This window comes from Microcaecilia unicolor, unplaced genomic scaffold, assembly GCF_901765095.1.
Source record: "Microcaecilia unicolor unplaced genomic scaffold, aMicUni1.1, whole genome shotgun sequence".
In the NCBI taxonomy this organism is placed as follows: Eukaryota; Metazoa; Chordata; class Amphibia; order Gymnophiona; family Siphonopidae; genus Microcaecilia; species Microcaecilia unicolor.
The window spans coordinates 120,234-137,867 of NW_021963189.1; the positions used below are offsets into that span (position 1 = coordinate 120,234).

A 17,634-nucleotide genomic window follows, 5' to 3' on the forward strand; every position below is an offset into this window, starting at 1 on the left:
TCTCCCCTAACAACTGAAAATTCAGGTCTAACTATATAACAATCTAAATGCTTGAAGTGCGTGCAGGCAGGGGCAGTGAAATGCTTTTTTGTTTGGGGGTGCCCAAGCTGCACCCCCAACCCTTACATAGCATCCTAGTCCCCTCCTTTGGCATCCAACATATCAACATATATCTCCTTCCCTCTGTCCCTCTCAACCCCCTCCCCCATGGTGTCAAGCATTTCAATCCTTCCCCCCCCCCCCATGTTTATCCAGCATCTCTCTCCTTTCCTCCCTCTCAACTCCTCATAGTCCACAGCATCTCTATCCCTCCCCCATGGTCTGAGGCACCTCTCCCCTTCTCCTTCAGCATCTCTCCTTCCCTTCTCCCATCCCCTGCCTGTAGTATCCAGCATTCCACTTCCCAGGTCTCCAGCATCTCTCTACTTCCCTGCCTCTCAACCCCCCATGTTCTACAGCATCTCTACCTGCCCTGGGTCTCTAACATCTCTCTCCTTCACACTCCTCTCTTCAGCAACTCTCTCCTTCCCTTCTACTCCCCCTGTATGTGGTGTCCAACATCCCAACCACCCACTCCATAGTCTCCAGCATCTCTCTCCTTCCCTCCCCTCAACACCCCATAGTCTCCAGTATCTCTCTCTCCTTACCTCCCCCTTCAGCATCTGTCTCCTGCACTTCTCTTCCCCCCCCCTTCTGTGGTGTCCAGCATTCCTCCATCCTCCATGGTCTCCAGCATATCTCTCCTTCCCTCCATCTCAAGTCCCCATGGTCTGCAGGATCTCTTCCCTCCCCCTCCCTCTCTTCACCATCTTTCTCTTTCCCTTGCCCCCTCTGTTTGTTGTGTCCATTATTCAACCCCCTATTAGTCTCCAGCATCTCTCTCCATTCCACCCTCTCAACCCCCCATGGCCTTTTGCATCTCTCCCTTCCCCTCTCTCCAGCATCTCTCCTGCTCTTCTCCCTCCTCTGACTGTGATGTGCATCATTCAAACCTCCCCCTCCCCTTCTTCAGCATTTCTTGTCTTCTCTGCTATGTCCCCAAGATATTTCTTCCCTTACTATGATCCCCTGGAGTGGCAACTCTATAAGCTACATTGGAGACACTGCATGGCCAGCCCGATGCAGGGCCTTCAGATGTTCAAGGCCTGCCGGCTCCTGCCTCCTCCGAACTTCCTGTTTCAGAGGTGACAGAAGCCAGCTGGCCAGCATTGAGTATGCGCAGATACAAGGAAAGAGAAGAAAGGCATCACAGGGAGAGAGGAAAGGCAGCAAACTTTTGGGGGTGCCATGGCACCTGTGGCTCCCCCTGTTCTGTGGCCTATAAGTGCATCTATATTACATAAGTATTGCCATACTGGGAAAGACCAAAGGTCCATCAAGCCCAGCATCCTGTTTCAAACAGTGGCCAATCCAGGTCACAAATACCTGGCAAGATCCCAAAAAAGTACAAAACATTTTATACTGCTTACCCCAGAAATAGTGGATTTTCCCCAAGTCCATTTAATAATGGTCTATGGACTTTTCCTTTAGGAAGCCGTCCAAACCTTTTTAAAACTCCGCTAAGCTTACTGCCTTTACCACATTCTCTGGCAACGAATTCCAGAGTTTAATTACACGTTGAGTGAAGAAAGATTTTCTCCGATTCGTTTTAAATTTACTACATTGTAGATTTAAAACGAATCGAAGGTATTGTAAAGTTTATTGCAGTTATAAGACATTCTGTGCAACTCAGCAGTTGTGGCTGCCCAAAATCCACAGGCTAAACTCCATAAAAAATTATCAAGGTTCAAACTAAAATAGCAGAATTAACTTGTATACAGTTTAGCTTATTCTTCCATTATAAAAGTAGCAGATATGACAGAGTGTACAAGACAACCTCTCTAGCAAAAAATAAAAAAAATAAAAAAAGAGAGAGAGAACCACCACCAGCAGATTCTAGCCACAAGGAGCCATATTTGTGTGTGATAATAGTGGTAACTGAAGGGCTTATTTCCAAAACCCGCTAAGTTCATGCTAGTTGCATTGGACAGATGGTTTTGGAAACAAGCCCTTCAATTTTCCACATGTAAAAAAACAGGCTTTGCATTTGGGAACGGGCTTTTATAAAATTGGGCAGTCATATTAGCGTGCAACAGTGTGTGGATTTATTTAAACTTATATCCCACCCAATCTACTGTTTTTGGCGAGAAACAATCAGACATAAATACTAAAATACATGCAGGCATTCCCAGGGATGTAGTTTGGGCAGAGTGGGGTGGAGCTGTGATGCATGCACACATTTACTCTTCAATCAGAGCACATATACATTTGTAAGAATTTCTGCACTATGGGGGATAGCTCGAGGTTGCTACTTTACAAAAGCACATAGGTGCAATTCAAGCTTTCGTGCTGCTCCACAACTAAACAAGGAGCAATTGGTTCCACTATGTTTGGCTGCAGAGGGTCATGTTCATTTCAAAGTACCTCTTCCATAAGACTTCTTTCGGTCTCAACGACAGGACTGACAGAAGACCTCTCTTTCAATTTCTTAATAGCGTTAAGAGTCTGTGGTAAAAGAAAAGTCAGATTTAATATTTTTTTTGCAATTCATATCTATAAACCTAAATAGCAAATAGTATTCTATAAAACAAAGCTAATGACAGAGTGTAAAAGTAGTAATGTTTACCAATGGTTAGAGCTGTGAGCTGGGATCCAAGGAAGCCCAGTTCAAATCCCATTGCAGCTCTTTGTGATCTTGGGCAAATCACCCACCCTCCATTGTCTCAGGAACAAACTTAAACTATGAGCTCTCCAGTGACAGAAAAACACCTACTGTACCTGAATGGACACTGCATCGATAGTTTTTGGGCTTTCAGGCAGTATATAAGAGATTAAAATTAATAAACAAACAGAATACTGCCGCCAGACTCATATTTGGAAAAACTAAATATGAAAATGCAAAACCCTTAAGAGAGAAACTTCACTGGCTCCCACTTAAGGAACCCATTGCATTCAAGATCTGCACGATTGTACACAAAATCATTCACGCAGACGCCCCAATCTACATGCTAAACCTCGTGGACCTACCTCCAAGAAACGCCACAAGATCATCCCGCAAATTCTCAACCTGCACTTCCCCAGCTGTAAAGGACTAAAATACAAGCTGATGCATGCCACTACCTTCTCTTACATGAGCACGCAGTTAAGGAACGCACTACCTGCAGACCTGAAAACAATCGAAGAAACAACTATCTTTCGCAAATCTCTGAAGACATATTTCTTCAACAAAGCCTACAATGAGAACCGATAGCCTCACTAATCCACCTCACCAACCCACTCAGTTCTGAAACCCCACCTTCTATAATTACCCTAATCACTCCCTTCCTTCTTCTTTCTTCCCTTACTTAATCTCTGCACAATACTAACTGTATCTGATATCCTGGAACGACAATGTTAACAAAACTATGTAAGCCACATTGAGCCTGCAAATAGGTGGGAAAATGTGGGATACAAATGCAATAAAAAATAAAATAAAATAAATAAATACCTTCAATAGCCATTTGATCATGTCCTTGTGCACTTCCAGATGAGGAGCACTTTGTAAAGTTTCTAATGTAGCTAGTATGCTAGGAGAAGTATGAGGAGATTCACCAGGCTCTAAAGATAGAGAAACACAGAAGAGAAACCAAAATCCAAAGTTGTTTTCCATTTCTGAATGTTGATCAGTCAACTCAATTGCTTATGTTCACCTGAAATTCTGACGTACAGTACAGAGAGTAGATGGGAGGCTGGGTTTAAGTTATGGTACTGTTGTACTGTATGATTTTAATGTATTTTTGTATTTGTTATTGTTTTATTTGAATTATACTTTTTCCATTTTGATTAAATTTTGGTCCAGGAAAGTGGTATACACATTTTAAAAACAGACTTTATGTGACCATTTCTGGGATAAAGGCGACTAAAGTCACCAGAAACAAAAAACAGCTATTGGAAGAGAAGAGCTGCTCTGGATACAGAGTTTGGAAGCTGCTGCTTCTGTACATTTTTATACTACAAGGGGAAAGTGTGTTTTGGAATCCCTGTAGTTTTACCCCTGCACAGTCTTTTTAAGGTGAAATGTGGCAACATCGGGTGCTTGTGCTTAATACGTTTCATACTCCTACACCTACTGATCTGCTCCGTTTATGTGCTAGTATCTTAATCTGTCCTGTCCAAAAGACCAGGAATAACATCAGTCACAGCAGATACAAAAATATTGAACGTCAATCTTAAACCTAAGCTACCTGCAATGAACTGGTCTTATATATCCTGATTTAGAATAGAATCTACACTACCCAGATTGTAATGGTCTCAAGTACAAATCCATTCATGCCTCCAACTTTACATTCACAGGCACTCAACTGTGGAATGCCTTACCCAAATCAGTAAAATCCACCCAGATCTACCTAAATTTCAGAAAATTATTGAAGTCCGTACTGTTTAAAAGAGCTTACTCTCCAGGTTCAACATAATTTTGATCAACTCCTAATTTTTACCAAAGTTCATGGACACTAACTATTCTTTATTATCTTTTACATATGGTTTGCTTTATATTATACTTACTATCTTTACTTTTTACTATGTAAGCCGCATTGAGCCTGCTCTGTGTGGGAAAGCGCGGGGTACAAATGTAATAAATAAATAGGGAAAAATAATTACTGTGCTCAGGTTAATTTAAAAGTAGCAGCAAAGAGTATGTCAAACAAACACAAATCATTGTTAATTTTAAGCTTTTTCAGATGGTCAAACGTACTTGAAATCTTCTGAGTGAAAGTGAATGTTATTAGGTTGTCTTCACCAGAATTCTCCAGGTGCTGTTTTTCTTCCTGTAAAGCCATTCCAATCAAATGCAAAACCTAGGCATACAGACAGTGTGTTAGATTAGAATTTAAAGCTCCATTTTGAATTAAAAGATATGTAAACATTAAGTGATACTTTGTTGCCTTCTTTCCCACTGAAAGTGAAGTTATTCATCTGTAGCAGATTTTCACCGAGAACAGCAGGACATATATTACTACGTGGGGTAACATGATCCAGTGGAGACCAGCATGGATGCTACCCAGCATTCTATTTCTAGAAGCTTTTGCTAGCTCCAACCGTGCATGCATGCGTGCCTTCCTGCCTGCTTCACCTGAGCAGGACCAGCAGTTGACTTCAAAAAGCTTAGATAATACAACTCCTCTGGATGGTGTGAGTGTTTGTTGTAATATATGTCCTCCTGTCTTTGTCGAACAGCTGCTACAATGAATAACTTCACTTTTCCTGAGGACAAGCAAGACAGACATTACCATGGCTCACCAAAAAACAACAAACACTGGTCAACAGGGACTTGCAACAGGCAAGGCCAACCAGAAACCAATTAACCCAACTTATATGTACAAGGGAAGGTGCAACCTGTAACAGAATAAAACAAGCTTAGGAGGATGGAGTTAAATTCTAGACCCCAAACAAATTCTGAAGAATTGTCTGACCGAACTAGCTGTGTGCTACAGATGTAGTCATGGTTCCTGACATGGTGAGCCATATGACATGACAACCCCAGAGCCAGCCCAACCTGGGTGTAAGTAAAGGAGATCCAATCTGCCAGCCCATTGGACAAAGTGATTTACGATGGCTGCTACCATCCTGATAGGGTCAAAAGAAACAAAAAGCTGGGTGAACTGTCTATGGACTTTAGATAGCTCCAGATAAAAGGCCAAGGCTTGACTACAGTCCAAGGTGTGCAATGCACTTTCACCAGGATGGGCATGAGGTTCTGGGAAAACTGTTGGCAGAGCAATTGACTGGTTAAGATGCAATTCCGACTCTACCTTAGAAAGGAACTTAGGATGGGTGTAGATAACCACTCTTAATAGGTGGATCAGCTACTAGGACCTGAAGCTCACTGACTGCACACTGAAGTGACCGCCACCAAAAACAAAACCTTCCAGGTCAGAAACTTCAGGTGGCAGGTGTCAAGTGGCTCAAATGGAGCTTTTATCAGCTGGGTGAGGGTAATATTGAGGTCCCATGACAGAGTTGGAGATTTGAGCGGGAAAGCAAACCTCACATTAAAAAAAAAAACAACTAGAGGCCTTACAAAGACAGGCTTTCCCTCTACACAGTTATCAATAGAAATCAAACAAAATAAAACATGGAAAAGAAAATAAGATGATACCTTTTTTATTGGACATAACTTAATACATTTCTTGATTAGCTTTCGAAGGTTGCCCTTCTTAGTCAGATCGGAAATAAGCAAATGTGGTAGCAGATGTGACTAAGAAGGGCAACCTTCAAAAGCTAATCAAGAAATGTATTAAGTTATGTCCAATAAAAAAGGTATCATCTTATTTTCTTTTCCATGTTTTATTTTGTTTGATTTCTATTGATAACCTTTAAGAGTGGACTAACACAGCTACCACACCCCTCTACACAGTGATAGTGAGCTCCAATTGCACTAAGGTGAACCTAAGGGTCTTGAAACCAGCCTCAGAAAAGCGTAGAAAGTATTCAAGCAGTTTTTGTGTAGGGCAGGGAAATAGAATCTATGGCCTTGCCCTCACACCAGACGGCAAACCTCTTCCATTTAAAATTACATCACCTCTTAGTGGAATCTTTCTGGAAGCAAGCAGCACCTGAGACACACCTTCATGCAGTTCGAGAGAATCAAGTTCTAACCTCTCAACTCCAAGCCATAAGGACCAAGGGTTGAAAGTAGGGGTACAGAAGACTTCCCTTGTTCTAAGTGATGAAGGTTGGAAAGCACTTCACTCTCCATGGGTTTTCGGAAGCCATCTCTAAAAGTAAAGGGAACCAAATCTGCCTTGGCCGATAGGGCATGATAAGGATCATAGACCCCTTGGTCCTGTTTGAGTTTTAGTGAAGTCTACCCAATAAGTGATATGGGAGAAACCGCATATAGCAGGTCCTGCCCCCAATCAAGGAGAAAGGTATCCGACTCGAGTCTGCAGTGGGAGCAATACTGAGAGATTTTGTTGTTGAGATGAGTGGCAAAGAAGATCCACTGAGGGGGTGCCCCACTCTTGGAAGATCTTCTGAGCAATGCTCATGTTGAGAGACTACTCATGCGGTTACATCACCCTGCTCGGTCTTGTCTGCCAGGCTGCTGTCCTCCTTTGCCAGGTATGTGGCCCTGGGAACCATGCCACATCTGCAGGCCCAGTGCCACATCCTGACTGCTTCTAGACACAAGAGGTAGGATCTCGTCCCTCCCTGCTTGTTCACGTAGGACATTGCCACCTGGTTGTCTGTTTGAATGGGAACAATTTTGTGCATCAACCGATTTCTGGAAGCCTTTAGAGAGCTCCAAATGGCTCGCAGCTCCAGGAGGTTGATGTGAAGCTGAGCATCCTGAACAGAGCAGTGACCTTGAGTGTGGAGGCCATCTACAGGTGTCCACCAGCTCAGTTTGGACACATCTGTCATCAGCGTCTTGTGAGGAGGTAGAATTTGGGAGTCTCAGGATCAAACTGAGCCGAATGGTCCACCACAAGAGCAACTCCGTGAAATCCAGAATGACAGAGATGATGTCCGCTAGGTTCCCTGTGGCCTGGCACCACTGGGAGCTAGGGTCTATTGGGCCTGCCTCAAACTGAGGCGTGTCATGAGTGTGACATGCACAATGGAGACCATGTGGCCTAGCAATCACAACATCTGCTGAACTGAAACCTGCTGACTCTGCTGAACCTGCAGGGTGATGTCGATCACAACATCCGCTCTGGTAACTGGAAGGAAGGCTCAGGCCTGAACAGTGTCTAGCAGGACTTTAATGAACTCCAGTCTCTGAACTAGAAGGAGATGGGACTTTGGGTAGTTGACAACGAACCCTAGTAACTCTAGCACCTGAATGTTTCTTTGCACTGATTCTTGAACACTTTTTCCTGTGCTCTTAACTAGTCAATCGTCCAGGTGGGGAAACACATGCACCCCCAGTCTGCGTAGCAAAATTGCGACTACTGCAAGACACTCTGTAAAAACCTTGGAAGTGGATGTGAGGCCACAGCGCAGAATGCAATACTGGAAGTGGTGTTTACCCACTCGAAATGATAAATACTTCCTGTGACATGGATGTACCTGTGAGTGTAAGCATCCTTTAAGTACAGAGAGTATAGCCAATTATTTGCCTGAATAATGGGAAGTAGGGTGCCCAGGAAAACCATCCTGAACTTTTCTTTGACCAGATATTTGTTCAGAGCCCTTAGGTCTAGGATGGGAAATCCCCCCTCCCCGTTTTTTCTGGGCACGAGAAAGTACGTAGAATAGAATCCCTTCCCTTCTCCTGGAGGTACAAGCTTGAACGCAAGGGCCTGTAGAAGAGAAAAGACTTCCTCTGCAAGTACATCCTGAAAACTGAACTTAGATGCTCTCGGAGGGCAATTTAGAGAGAGTTCTCGCCAATGCAAGGCATAAAGCTCATGGTCTATTTCAAGAACCCAAACAGCACAGACAGTACAGAGAATGAACAGACCCAAGGCTTTCCACGAAAAAGATTTACTGATCATTGACCCAACTTGGCCAAGTTTCTGCACTAATGCCTTCATCAGGGGTCAAAGATTCCTCTTCATACAAAAGCAAGTGGTCAAATAAAATGCATCCAGTGCAGCCTGAAAATACCTGCGAGCTGGATGCTGTATTCGGTTATGCAAAACCCTGACGAAGGCATATGTGCCAAAACTTGGCCAAGTCGGGTCAATCATCAAGAAAATCTATTTATAGAAAATCTTAAGCCTGCTCCTTCTCTGGATTACCTCTGCTTTGTGCTGTTGTTTGTGTTGAGTTTGCAGAATGTTTCACTTCTGTTTGGATGCTCTATTTCCGGTCTGAGGTTAAAAGGTGCAACCCTTCTTGGAAAAAATTAAGCCTCCTCCTTACCGGCAGGCCATTTAGGATGATCACTTTTATAACGGCTATGCTCTCCTGGATCCAATCAAAAGCTCATCCTCTGCTTTGACTGGGGAGCTGGCTGGAGCTTTTGGGTCTGCTGCTGTTGCTGAGGAACAGAGCGGGAGCCCTGGGACTACTCAGGAGGGCTAGCAGGAATGAACCTATGCCTTTTGAGAGTAATAGGTCCTCCCTAGGCTTCTACCTGAAAAACTCCAAGAAACGGAGGCCGCAGAAGGAGCTGGATGATGGTATCAACATTCCTCGATAAGGTCAGTGACCTCCTCCAATTTGTCCCCAAAAATAGACTGTCACCTTGGCAAGGGACATCCGTGAGCTTTTCCTGAACTGCCAGTTCTAGGTTCAACACATGCAGCTAGGTGAGTCTGCACATACCAATACCCAAGGCTGAGACTCTGGATGTCACATTGAAAGCATCATAGGTTGTCCAGACTATTTGCTTTCAGCACTTCTACTTGACTACTAGCTGGTGAAGTTCTGTAGCCTACTCTGGGGCAGACTGTCCACAAACTTCACCACACTATGCATAAGGCATGGGTTTTGGAACTTCTGGGTTTTTTCGAGAATGGTGAGGAAGCTGCTGCTTCTCAAATCCAGGAGCCTTCTAGATTCTATACATAGAGTCTGCCTTCTTAGGTACAGGCTGCACAGAGAAAGAGGTCTCCAAATTGTTCCTCTGTGCTGACTTAAGGGTGATATGCACAGGCACTGTGTCACAGCCTCCTTGGGAGGGGAATCATAGTCAAGAATGTCCAACATCTTAGCTCTGGGCTCGTCCTTGATTTCCAACTTAAATGAGACAGACTCAGCCATCTCTTGTGAAAAAGAGACAAAGGAGAGCTCCTCTGGGGGAGACTTTCTCCTTTCTTGAGGTGGGAAGGGGTCTGAGGGTAGATCAAGGGACCCACTCTCAGAGAGGCTCTCTAGTTCCACCTCAGATGCTCAAGAGCAGTCTGTATCAGACTCAGCAAAATACTCCTCACGAGGTGTCTGAAACTGTGCCAGTCTTGGACCACTGGACTCATGGCCAGACTATGGGTGGGCACACTGAAGAACAGATCCCCTCCTGGACTCCGGGGGAGCTTCCTTGCCCGATGGGCTTGAGAAGGGCATGGGCTTGGCCGGCACCAGCTCCAATGCCCAACAAGGCACAGACATTGACAAGCGGGCAATGTATGGGCCTCCAGGATCAGCTGGGGCAGCACCATGAACAATACCAGTGCCCTCGATACCTTGGTGCTACACCGAGATAAGATGCACTCCAGCTGCTCCTGTAGCATGGCCTGGAATCACTCCTTGGAGGCAGGCAGTGGTAAAGATTGGGCTGGTGCCAGTGAAGTGACAGCCTGAGAAGATGGAAGGACAGAATCAGATGTCAGGTCCTGGCTCCACGGAGGCCGACGTGGTGGCACCGACTATTGAGGGGGAGTGGTCCTCTTGTTACTGTTGATTCTCAGGTACCAGTGACACCAGTTTCCCAGAGCTCCTGGGTACCATGCTTCGAGTCCAATGACAGTGCTTCTTTCTCTGCTTGATGCCCAGCATCAGAACCTCTTGGTGCTGATAAGGACAAAGTCGATTCCTTCCATATCTTCGCTTCTGATGCCAATGGAACAGACTTAGATGCACCAAAAAAGTCTCTCACGCAGGGATTCAGGACTCTTGAGTTCTCTTTTGCATCTGAGAACAAAGCTTACAGTTAAAGGCTTGGTGGTCAGGTCCAAGGCATGGCAAGCACCAATTGTGACCATGCCACACCAAGAACATCTCTAAAAACCACTGGGAACTTTCTGTGGCATCTAGGTAAAACTAGCCGAAGTGAAGATCAAATGGTTCAATGGTGTCTCTGTTTTGTTTGTTTTTTTAAACAGAAAAATGAAGCCCAGCCAGGAGCTCAGGCCTATGAAGGCTATAAACTAAAGAAAAAGGAAGGAAACTTAAAAAGGCAGAAAACACTAAAAAGGTTAAGGAGACAAAGCTAAGGAGAAAAAAAGGTTCTGCACTACTCACTAGAAGATGCCAAAGAAGCAGGGAAGGCTACAATACAAAAAATAAAAATAAAAATACACACACAAAAAATGCACTGAGGAGAGCAAGGCAAAAACTGTCTTCTCAGCCCTCATGGAAAGAAGACAACTGCTGGTTCTGCATGAATGAGGTAGGTGGGAAGGCATGCACACATGCACGGTTAGAGCTACCAAAAGCTTCTAGAAATAGAACGCTGAGTAGCGTCCTTGCCAAGCTCTGTCAGATGACATCATCCACATATGGTAATATTTGTGTCTGCCTTGTCCTCAGAGAAATTTGCACATGATCTTGACTACTGATCAGCAGCAAGGCACTCTTTAAAGTACTCTTTTCAAACCAAAAGTAAGACAGCTTTTAAAACGCATGAAGAAATAAAACTGTACTCTGAGCTACCTGAGATTTCAACAGAAACTAAACTGGACACTGTGTCCCCTATAAGAAATAGAAACCATGATGGGAAAACATTCTTCAGAAGCTTTACCTCCTTTAAACAAGGCATATTATCTCCCTGTTTCAAAATCTACATCTGAAGAATTACCAGATGAAAAAACTGATGTAAAAAATATTTCAGCCATACTTGAAGACTCCATTTCAGATGTACCTGAGAGAGCCACTTTGTTGGTTTCTTTCATTTTTGAACAGGACTTAATGCTGTTTTTAGACTATTTTCAAAATTGTCAAGTTTTGTTCTGTGGTCAGCATATCTGGGTATTTCCAGAAGTACATAAGAATATGCAGGAAAGAAGGAAAGCCTTTTTAGCATTAAGGAAAGATACAAAAGCTCTTGGGGCTGCATTTCTCTTAGCTTATCCTTGTAAGTGTGTGGTCCGCTACTTGGGAGTGAAAAAGGTTTTCTTCTTGCCAGACCAGTTGAAGGCCTTTATAGAGTTAAAGAAGATTACTGTTGGGACTACCGGGGATAAAGGATAATGGAGTTCTGTGTCTCATGTTAGGCTTTATGGGTTCTTTGATTGAACTGTGATTATTTTTTTCTTATTTTGTTTATCTCCTAAATTGTACTCCCCCCTCCAACATATTGTAGTCTAAGGAGGAAGTTTATTTGTTTCTTGATTGTGACTTTGATCACTAGTTCCTTATTACACATGTTATTCGGTTTTCTTTAACAAGTGTTACGCTTGCGATTGTTTCAAAATTATAAAGAAAGAATTTTTTTTTTAAACCCACGACAGGGTTCTAGATGCTATAGGTGTCGAGAGCACGTAACAAGTTGAGGTCATTAAATGTTCTACCATCAATGGCAGAATCTGAATGAAATTGGATCAACAGTTCATAAGCTATTGGAAGACAGAACACGTAAGGATACATTTACACAGAGGGAGAGAGGTAAAACATTACTATCGTAGAAGGTCAGTTTTCCTATAGGAAACTGCTAAAAGTAGATTCAGTTTGTATACATACCCTTTGCAGCATGGACTCTGACCAGGAGTATCCATTAGGTTCTACAGCCCACTGTAGTACTGTTCCCATAATGCATAGCAAGACATCCGATTGTAGAATATTAACCAAACTAGCAAACAGAGGACAGAAGGGAGGCAGAAAAGGTGGTGGTAGAGCTAGAAGAAGAAAAAAAAAAAAACATACCTAGTTAACTGTAGACCATAATGAACATCCTTTCTTGAAGTTCCCATTCTATTCCCTCGAACGCCCCAAAAAGTAAAAAATCTTCGTTCAAAAAACTAACTCCTCCAAAGCCTATCTTTTGCATCTCTGCATGGGTTGAAACTTGGCTGCCTTCATTTCATATCCTGATTGGCTTTATATGCTAAGCCTGCTAGAGTCCTTCTACTTCTTGCTCCTGCCTGCAGCCAAATTAGCTGAATCCTCACACCCGGGGTCTGACTCAAGAAACGGGAGAAAAGAGAGCTTTTTTGTTTAAATATGATCTCAGTGCCTTTTGTTTCCACTTATAATGGAATGTGTGAAAATATTTCGCTGAAAAATACCACATTACATTACGGGGTAAATTGATTTGTGTGAAGAAACAGTGTGTTTTAAGCCTGTAAAATGTATGATATTTTTTCCTGTTTAATTATGTCCTGAAGTGTATTTCTCCTATTTGGCCAGCAAGTGGTGTTTCTTTGCTGTAAAGCTGTTATAGGGAACTGAAAGTTCTTTTTCTTTAACACAAGCAGGAAGCAAGCAGCAGTATACTTGTTGACTGGGCTCTGATTGGCTTGGAGTTTTAAAAATTACCCAGTAGTACTGGCTGTTGCTTCAGTCTTAGCTCGGGAGAAGAGGGGGACAGATCTCTTTGCTAAGGCTATATAAACAGTTATATATCCTGACCTTTCCAGGTAATCTTGACACAGTATATAAATGTTTAGTTAATGTTATAATTGATCTATATTTCAGTTACCTGTTATTGTTTGCTGATTGCACATTTTTGGTCATTATTCAGTTTTTAAGACAATAAATAATTTAGTTTATTGCCTATCTGTTTGGACTGATAAAGAATCCTGGTGGTTTGTGTGTTGGGTCTGTGAGTGCTTTCTAAGAACTGTGGGATCACTGAGAGTTTGACCCCAGTAAACCAGAAATCACTGGGGATAATTGGAGAGTAGGAGACTCGCCCAGAGGCAGTTGGGACCCAGTCAGTGGGAGGACAGTCCTAGAGTAGAGCACAAGTGGCAGGTGCAGGCTGACCTGAGATGTACTGGGGATAGACCCTCTAGGTGGCCACGAGGTAACCCCAGGCGGGTGTCTAGGTATTTCTTGACAGTCACTAATATCAGTTTTATTGACCACTGACCTAGCATTTACATATCTGACTGGAATAGGGAGGTAGGAGATGGAGACCAAACTAAATGACAGTAAGGTGATTAAATGGCATCTGGAGAAGGAAGTGCCTTGCCTCGCATGAGTGAGAGAGAAGCTTGACTGGAACAAGGTTGTATGGGCAGGGACTGAACGACTAATCCTACAAGACAATATAATGGGGATCGAACATGGAACCTCCAAGCACAGCAGCATGACAACAGAGCCACGATGCATAGAACAACAAGCAGCAGAGCCAAGGAACAAAGTTGACTTGACATAGACTGGTAAAACACACATTTACAGATGTCCAGGGCAGATGAAGGACCAGGGAGCTGCCCTACTCAGACAAGCCATGCTGACACCGCCCTAAGGGATGCACAAAGGGACGTGCCGTTTGGCATGCCCCTTCGGAAGGACATCTCAGAGCAAGGTCTCCCTATGTTGTTAGAAAGTGATGTCAGCACTAGCAGCACAATTCAAATGACAACGGTCTGTATGCTAGCAAGAGAAAAGTTTGTCCAGGCAGTAAGGACTCACAGTTGATAAGTGTCCTGTGGCTCAGAGCTGAACTAGACGCTTCAGGCTATGTGGTCGATGGCAGGGGTGAGGCTATGGGGGGGGGGGGGGGGAGGCTATGGGAGGGGAGGGCAAGACTGAAGTGGAATCAGTGCCTCTATCCTCCGCAAGGTTGGCCCTGCACCCTGGCATGTGAGTACAAGCACCTTTTCCTGTGAAAAAAGAACTGGTGGAATAAAGTAGTACAGAAAAGGGGAACCAAAATGAGAAACAGGATGGAGTGGGAAGGAAGGGGGATAGAAGCAGAGACAAGAAGAAGGGGTCTTTTGAAATACTGTCTTGATGTGTTTCAGTCAACATCTAATGGGGAGACCTGCAACTTTCTAGAAATGTGTGAAATTACAATATTCTGCATTCTTAATTTCATTTTAGGTACTTGCACAGTACGGGTCTGTGACAAAATGCCTAGTCACTCGCATGGGACTAATCCTGCAGCCACCTGGAGGGTCTGTCCCCAGCACAGCTCAGGTTCCACCTGCATCTGCCACTTATGCTCTACACTAGCACCCTCCTCCCACCGACTGGGTCCCAACCGTCTCTGGGCGAGTCTCCAACTCTCAAATTATTCCCCAGTGATTTCTAGGACACTGGGGCCACACTCCCAGGGGTCCCACAGTTCCAAGAAAGCACCCACAGACCCAAACACAAACCACCAGGATTCTTAGTTAGTCCAGACAAGCAGAGCGAATAAACAATGATGTTTATTTTCATAAAAATATTGAACAGTGAACTATAAAACAGATGGGGAAAACAGCACACAACAACAGGTAACTGAAATAGGAAATAGGATTAATTATAAAACTATCTAAACATTTTATCACTACCTGAATAGTGCCTGGGAAGTACAGGAAATATAGCTGCTCACAAGTTACAGAATATAACTGATTAGAGGGTCTCAGCAGAGAGGTCTTTCTCCTTCTACTTCCAAACTGAGACTAACAAATTACCTCACAGTTAGGTGGGAAAAAGAAAACTGTCAGTTCTGGTACAGCTTTAAAAAAAAAAAAAAAAGATCACCATCTGCTGGCCAACCAGGAGAAAAACATATACACATATCAGCAAAACAATAAAGTTCATAGGCTCAGAAAACCACTGTTTAGTCACAGGCTCTACTTACGGTGGTGGAAATTTATGTTTAAAGGGCACTGGGTCAAGATCAACTGATTATCTTAATACAATTTGACATTTCCGCTGCTTTCAATGTGCTGAATCATGAACAGCTGCTGTTGAAGCTCAGCGAGTTAGAAATTTCTAATATGGTTTTTAACTGTTTTAAGAATTTCCTATCAAATAGAGCCTACTGTGTGATAACGGATTCTATTAAATCTCCTGTCTGGAAACCAACCTCTTGAGTTACCCAAGGCTCCCCTCTCTCACCCATCCTGTTTAATATATACATGAGTTCCCTAGTTCTTTGTTTCTTTAACCAGGTGAAAGCACTCCCCTACTACTACTACCATCCTCCTCCCTTACCCACCTTACCTACCCTCATCTAAATGATCACCTCTTTATCTACTATATTATAGCCATATCCTTTCTATGTTACTTTGTAAACCTGATATTCTATGTAAGCTGCATTGAACCTGCTAATAAGTGGGGAAACGCAGGGTATAAGTGTTATAAATAAATAAACATCACTACCATCACGATACATCACAGTTGCACTTCAAGCATCTACACACCAAAAGCCAATGAAAATAAAAAAATACTTCCAATCGCATCCTAAAAGCAACAATTGAGGCCGCCACTCTCGTATCAAGTGGCAAAGCTTTCCATTCAAACGGCCCCATAAAGTAATTGACTTTTTGTGTGATTCAACTAACAGATACTGTTGACTAGCATGCAATTGTAACTTCCTAGTGTTGTCACTTCTTAGCAATCTTGAAGAGATATATCATTGATAAAAGAAAATATGATGGATGTACTCTTGACAATTTATTGAGCATTTGTGGCCTGGTTTGACCACTGTTAGAGACACAATGCTGAGCTTGATGGATCTTTACTCTAACACATCACAGTGCATCTTATGGTAAAATTATGTATAATCATACCTGATAATTTTCTTTCCATTAATCATAGCTGATCAATCCATAGACTGGTGGGTTGTGTCCATCTACCAGCAGGTGGAGATAGAGAGCAAACTTTTGCCTCCCTATATGTGGTCATGTGCTGCCGGAAACTCCTCAGTATGTCGATATCCAAGCTCCATCCGCAGGACTCAGCACTCAGAGAATTACACCCACGAAGGGACACTCTGCCCAGCTCACCACCGCCAAAACGGGGGAGGGGAATTAACCCAGCTCATCCCACACAAGTGGGGGAGGGGAATCCGTCCAGCTCATCCCCGCGGAGCGGGGGAGGGACACACACCCGCCGATGCGGGGGGATCTGGCTTATCCTGCAACCGCAAACCGCGGGAGGAGCTGACTGACCCTAACACCGCCGAAGCGGGAGGGGTACAAAGCTGCCCTACAGCCGCACGAAGCGGGAGGGAGTGCCGGCAGAATTTATGTCTCAATCCAGCCCCGTAAACGGGGGGGGAGAGGAATGCAGCAGCTCACTGTAACACAAACTCGTCTCAACTCTTGAAGAATCCAAGTGAAAAAACTGAACACGAAGTCTTCTGAAGTAACTGAAGACTAAACTTGAACCTGAAATGCAACCAGAATAAAAACAGTACAGATATCTGGGAGGGGCTATGGATTGATCAGCTATGATTAATGGAAAGAAAATTATCAGGTATGATTATACATAATTTTACCTTCCATATCATCAAGCTGATCAATCCATAGACTGGTGGGATGTACCGAAGCAGTACTCACCCAGGGCGGGACATTGAAATCCCTGACCGCAACACTGAAGCTCCAAACCGGGCCTCCGCCCGAGCAGCCACAGTCAAGCGGTAATGCTTGGAGAATGTATGGGCCGAAGCCCAAGTTGCCACCTTGCATATCTCTTCCAAGGAGACGGAACCGGCCTCTGCCATCGAGGCCGCCTGAGCTCTTGTGGAGTGAGCCTTCCGCTGGATAGGCGGCACCTTCCTTGCGGCCACATAAGCCGCTGCAATGGCTTCCTTGACCCATCTTGCCACTGTAGGCTTAGCAGCCTGCAGACCCTTACGAGGACCTGCAAACAGGACAACAGATGATCCGATTTCCGGAAATCATTGGTCACCTCCAAGTATCTGATGATGACTCGTCTCACATCCAGATATTTAAGAGCAGAGTACTCCTCTGGGTAGTCCTCCCTACGAAAGGAAGGGAGACAGAGCTGCTGATTCACATGGAAGCGAGAAACAATCTTGGGCAGGAAGGAAGGCACTGTGCGAATAGT

The 17,634-nt window shown here is 43.9% G+C and overlaps 1 protein-coding gene across 1 annotated transcript in view; it reads right to left on the bottom strand.

Annotated features, from left to right (window-relative positions):
• LOC115459056 (E3 ubiquitin-protein ligase UBR2-like) overlaps positions 1-17,634 on the bottom strand; it is a gene marked incomplete at its 5' end in the record, with an annotated part of 96,387 nt that overhangs the window by 64,089 nt on the left and 14,664 nt on the right. Inside the window, 4 exons of the mRNA XM_030188919.1 lie at positions 2,464-2,544; positions 3,527-3,636; positions 4,772-4,874; positions 12,367-12,521. Coding sequence (XP_030044779.1) covers positions 2,464-2,544; positions 3,527-3,636; positions 4,772-4,874; positions 12,367-12,521 — 449 coding nt within the window. The remainder of the gene's footprint in view (positions 1-2,463; positions 2,545-3,526; positions 3,637-4,771; positions 4,875-12,366; positions 12,522-17,634) is intronic.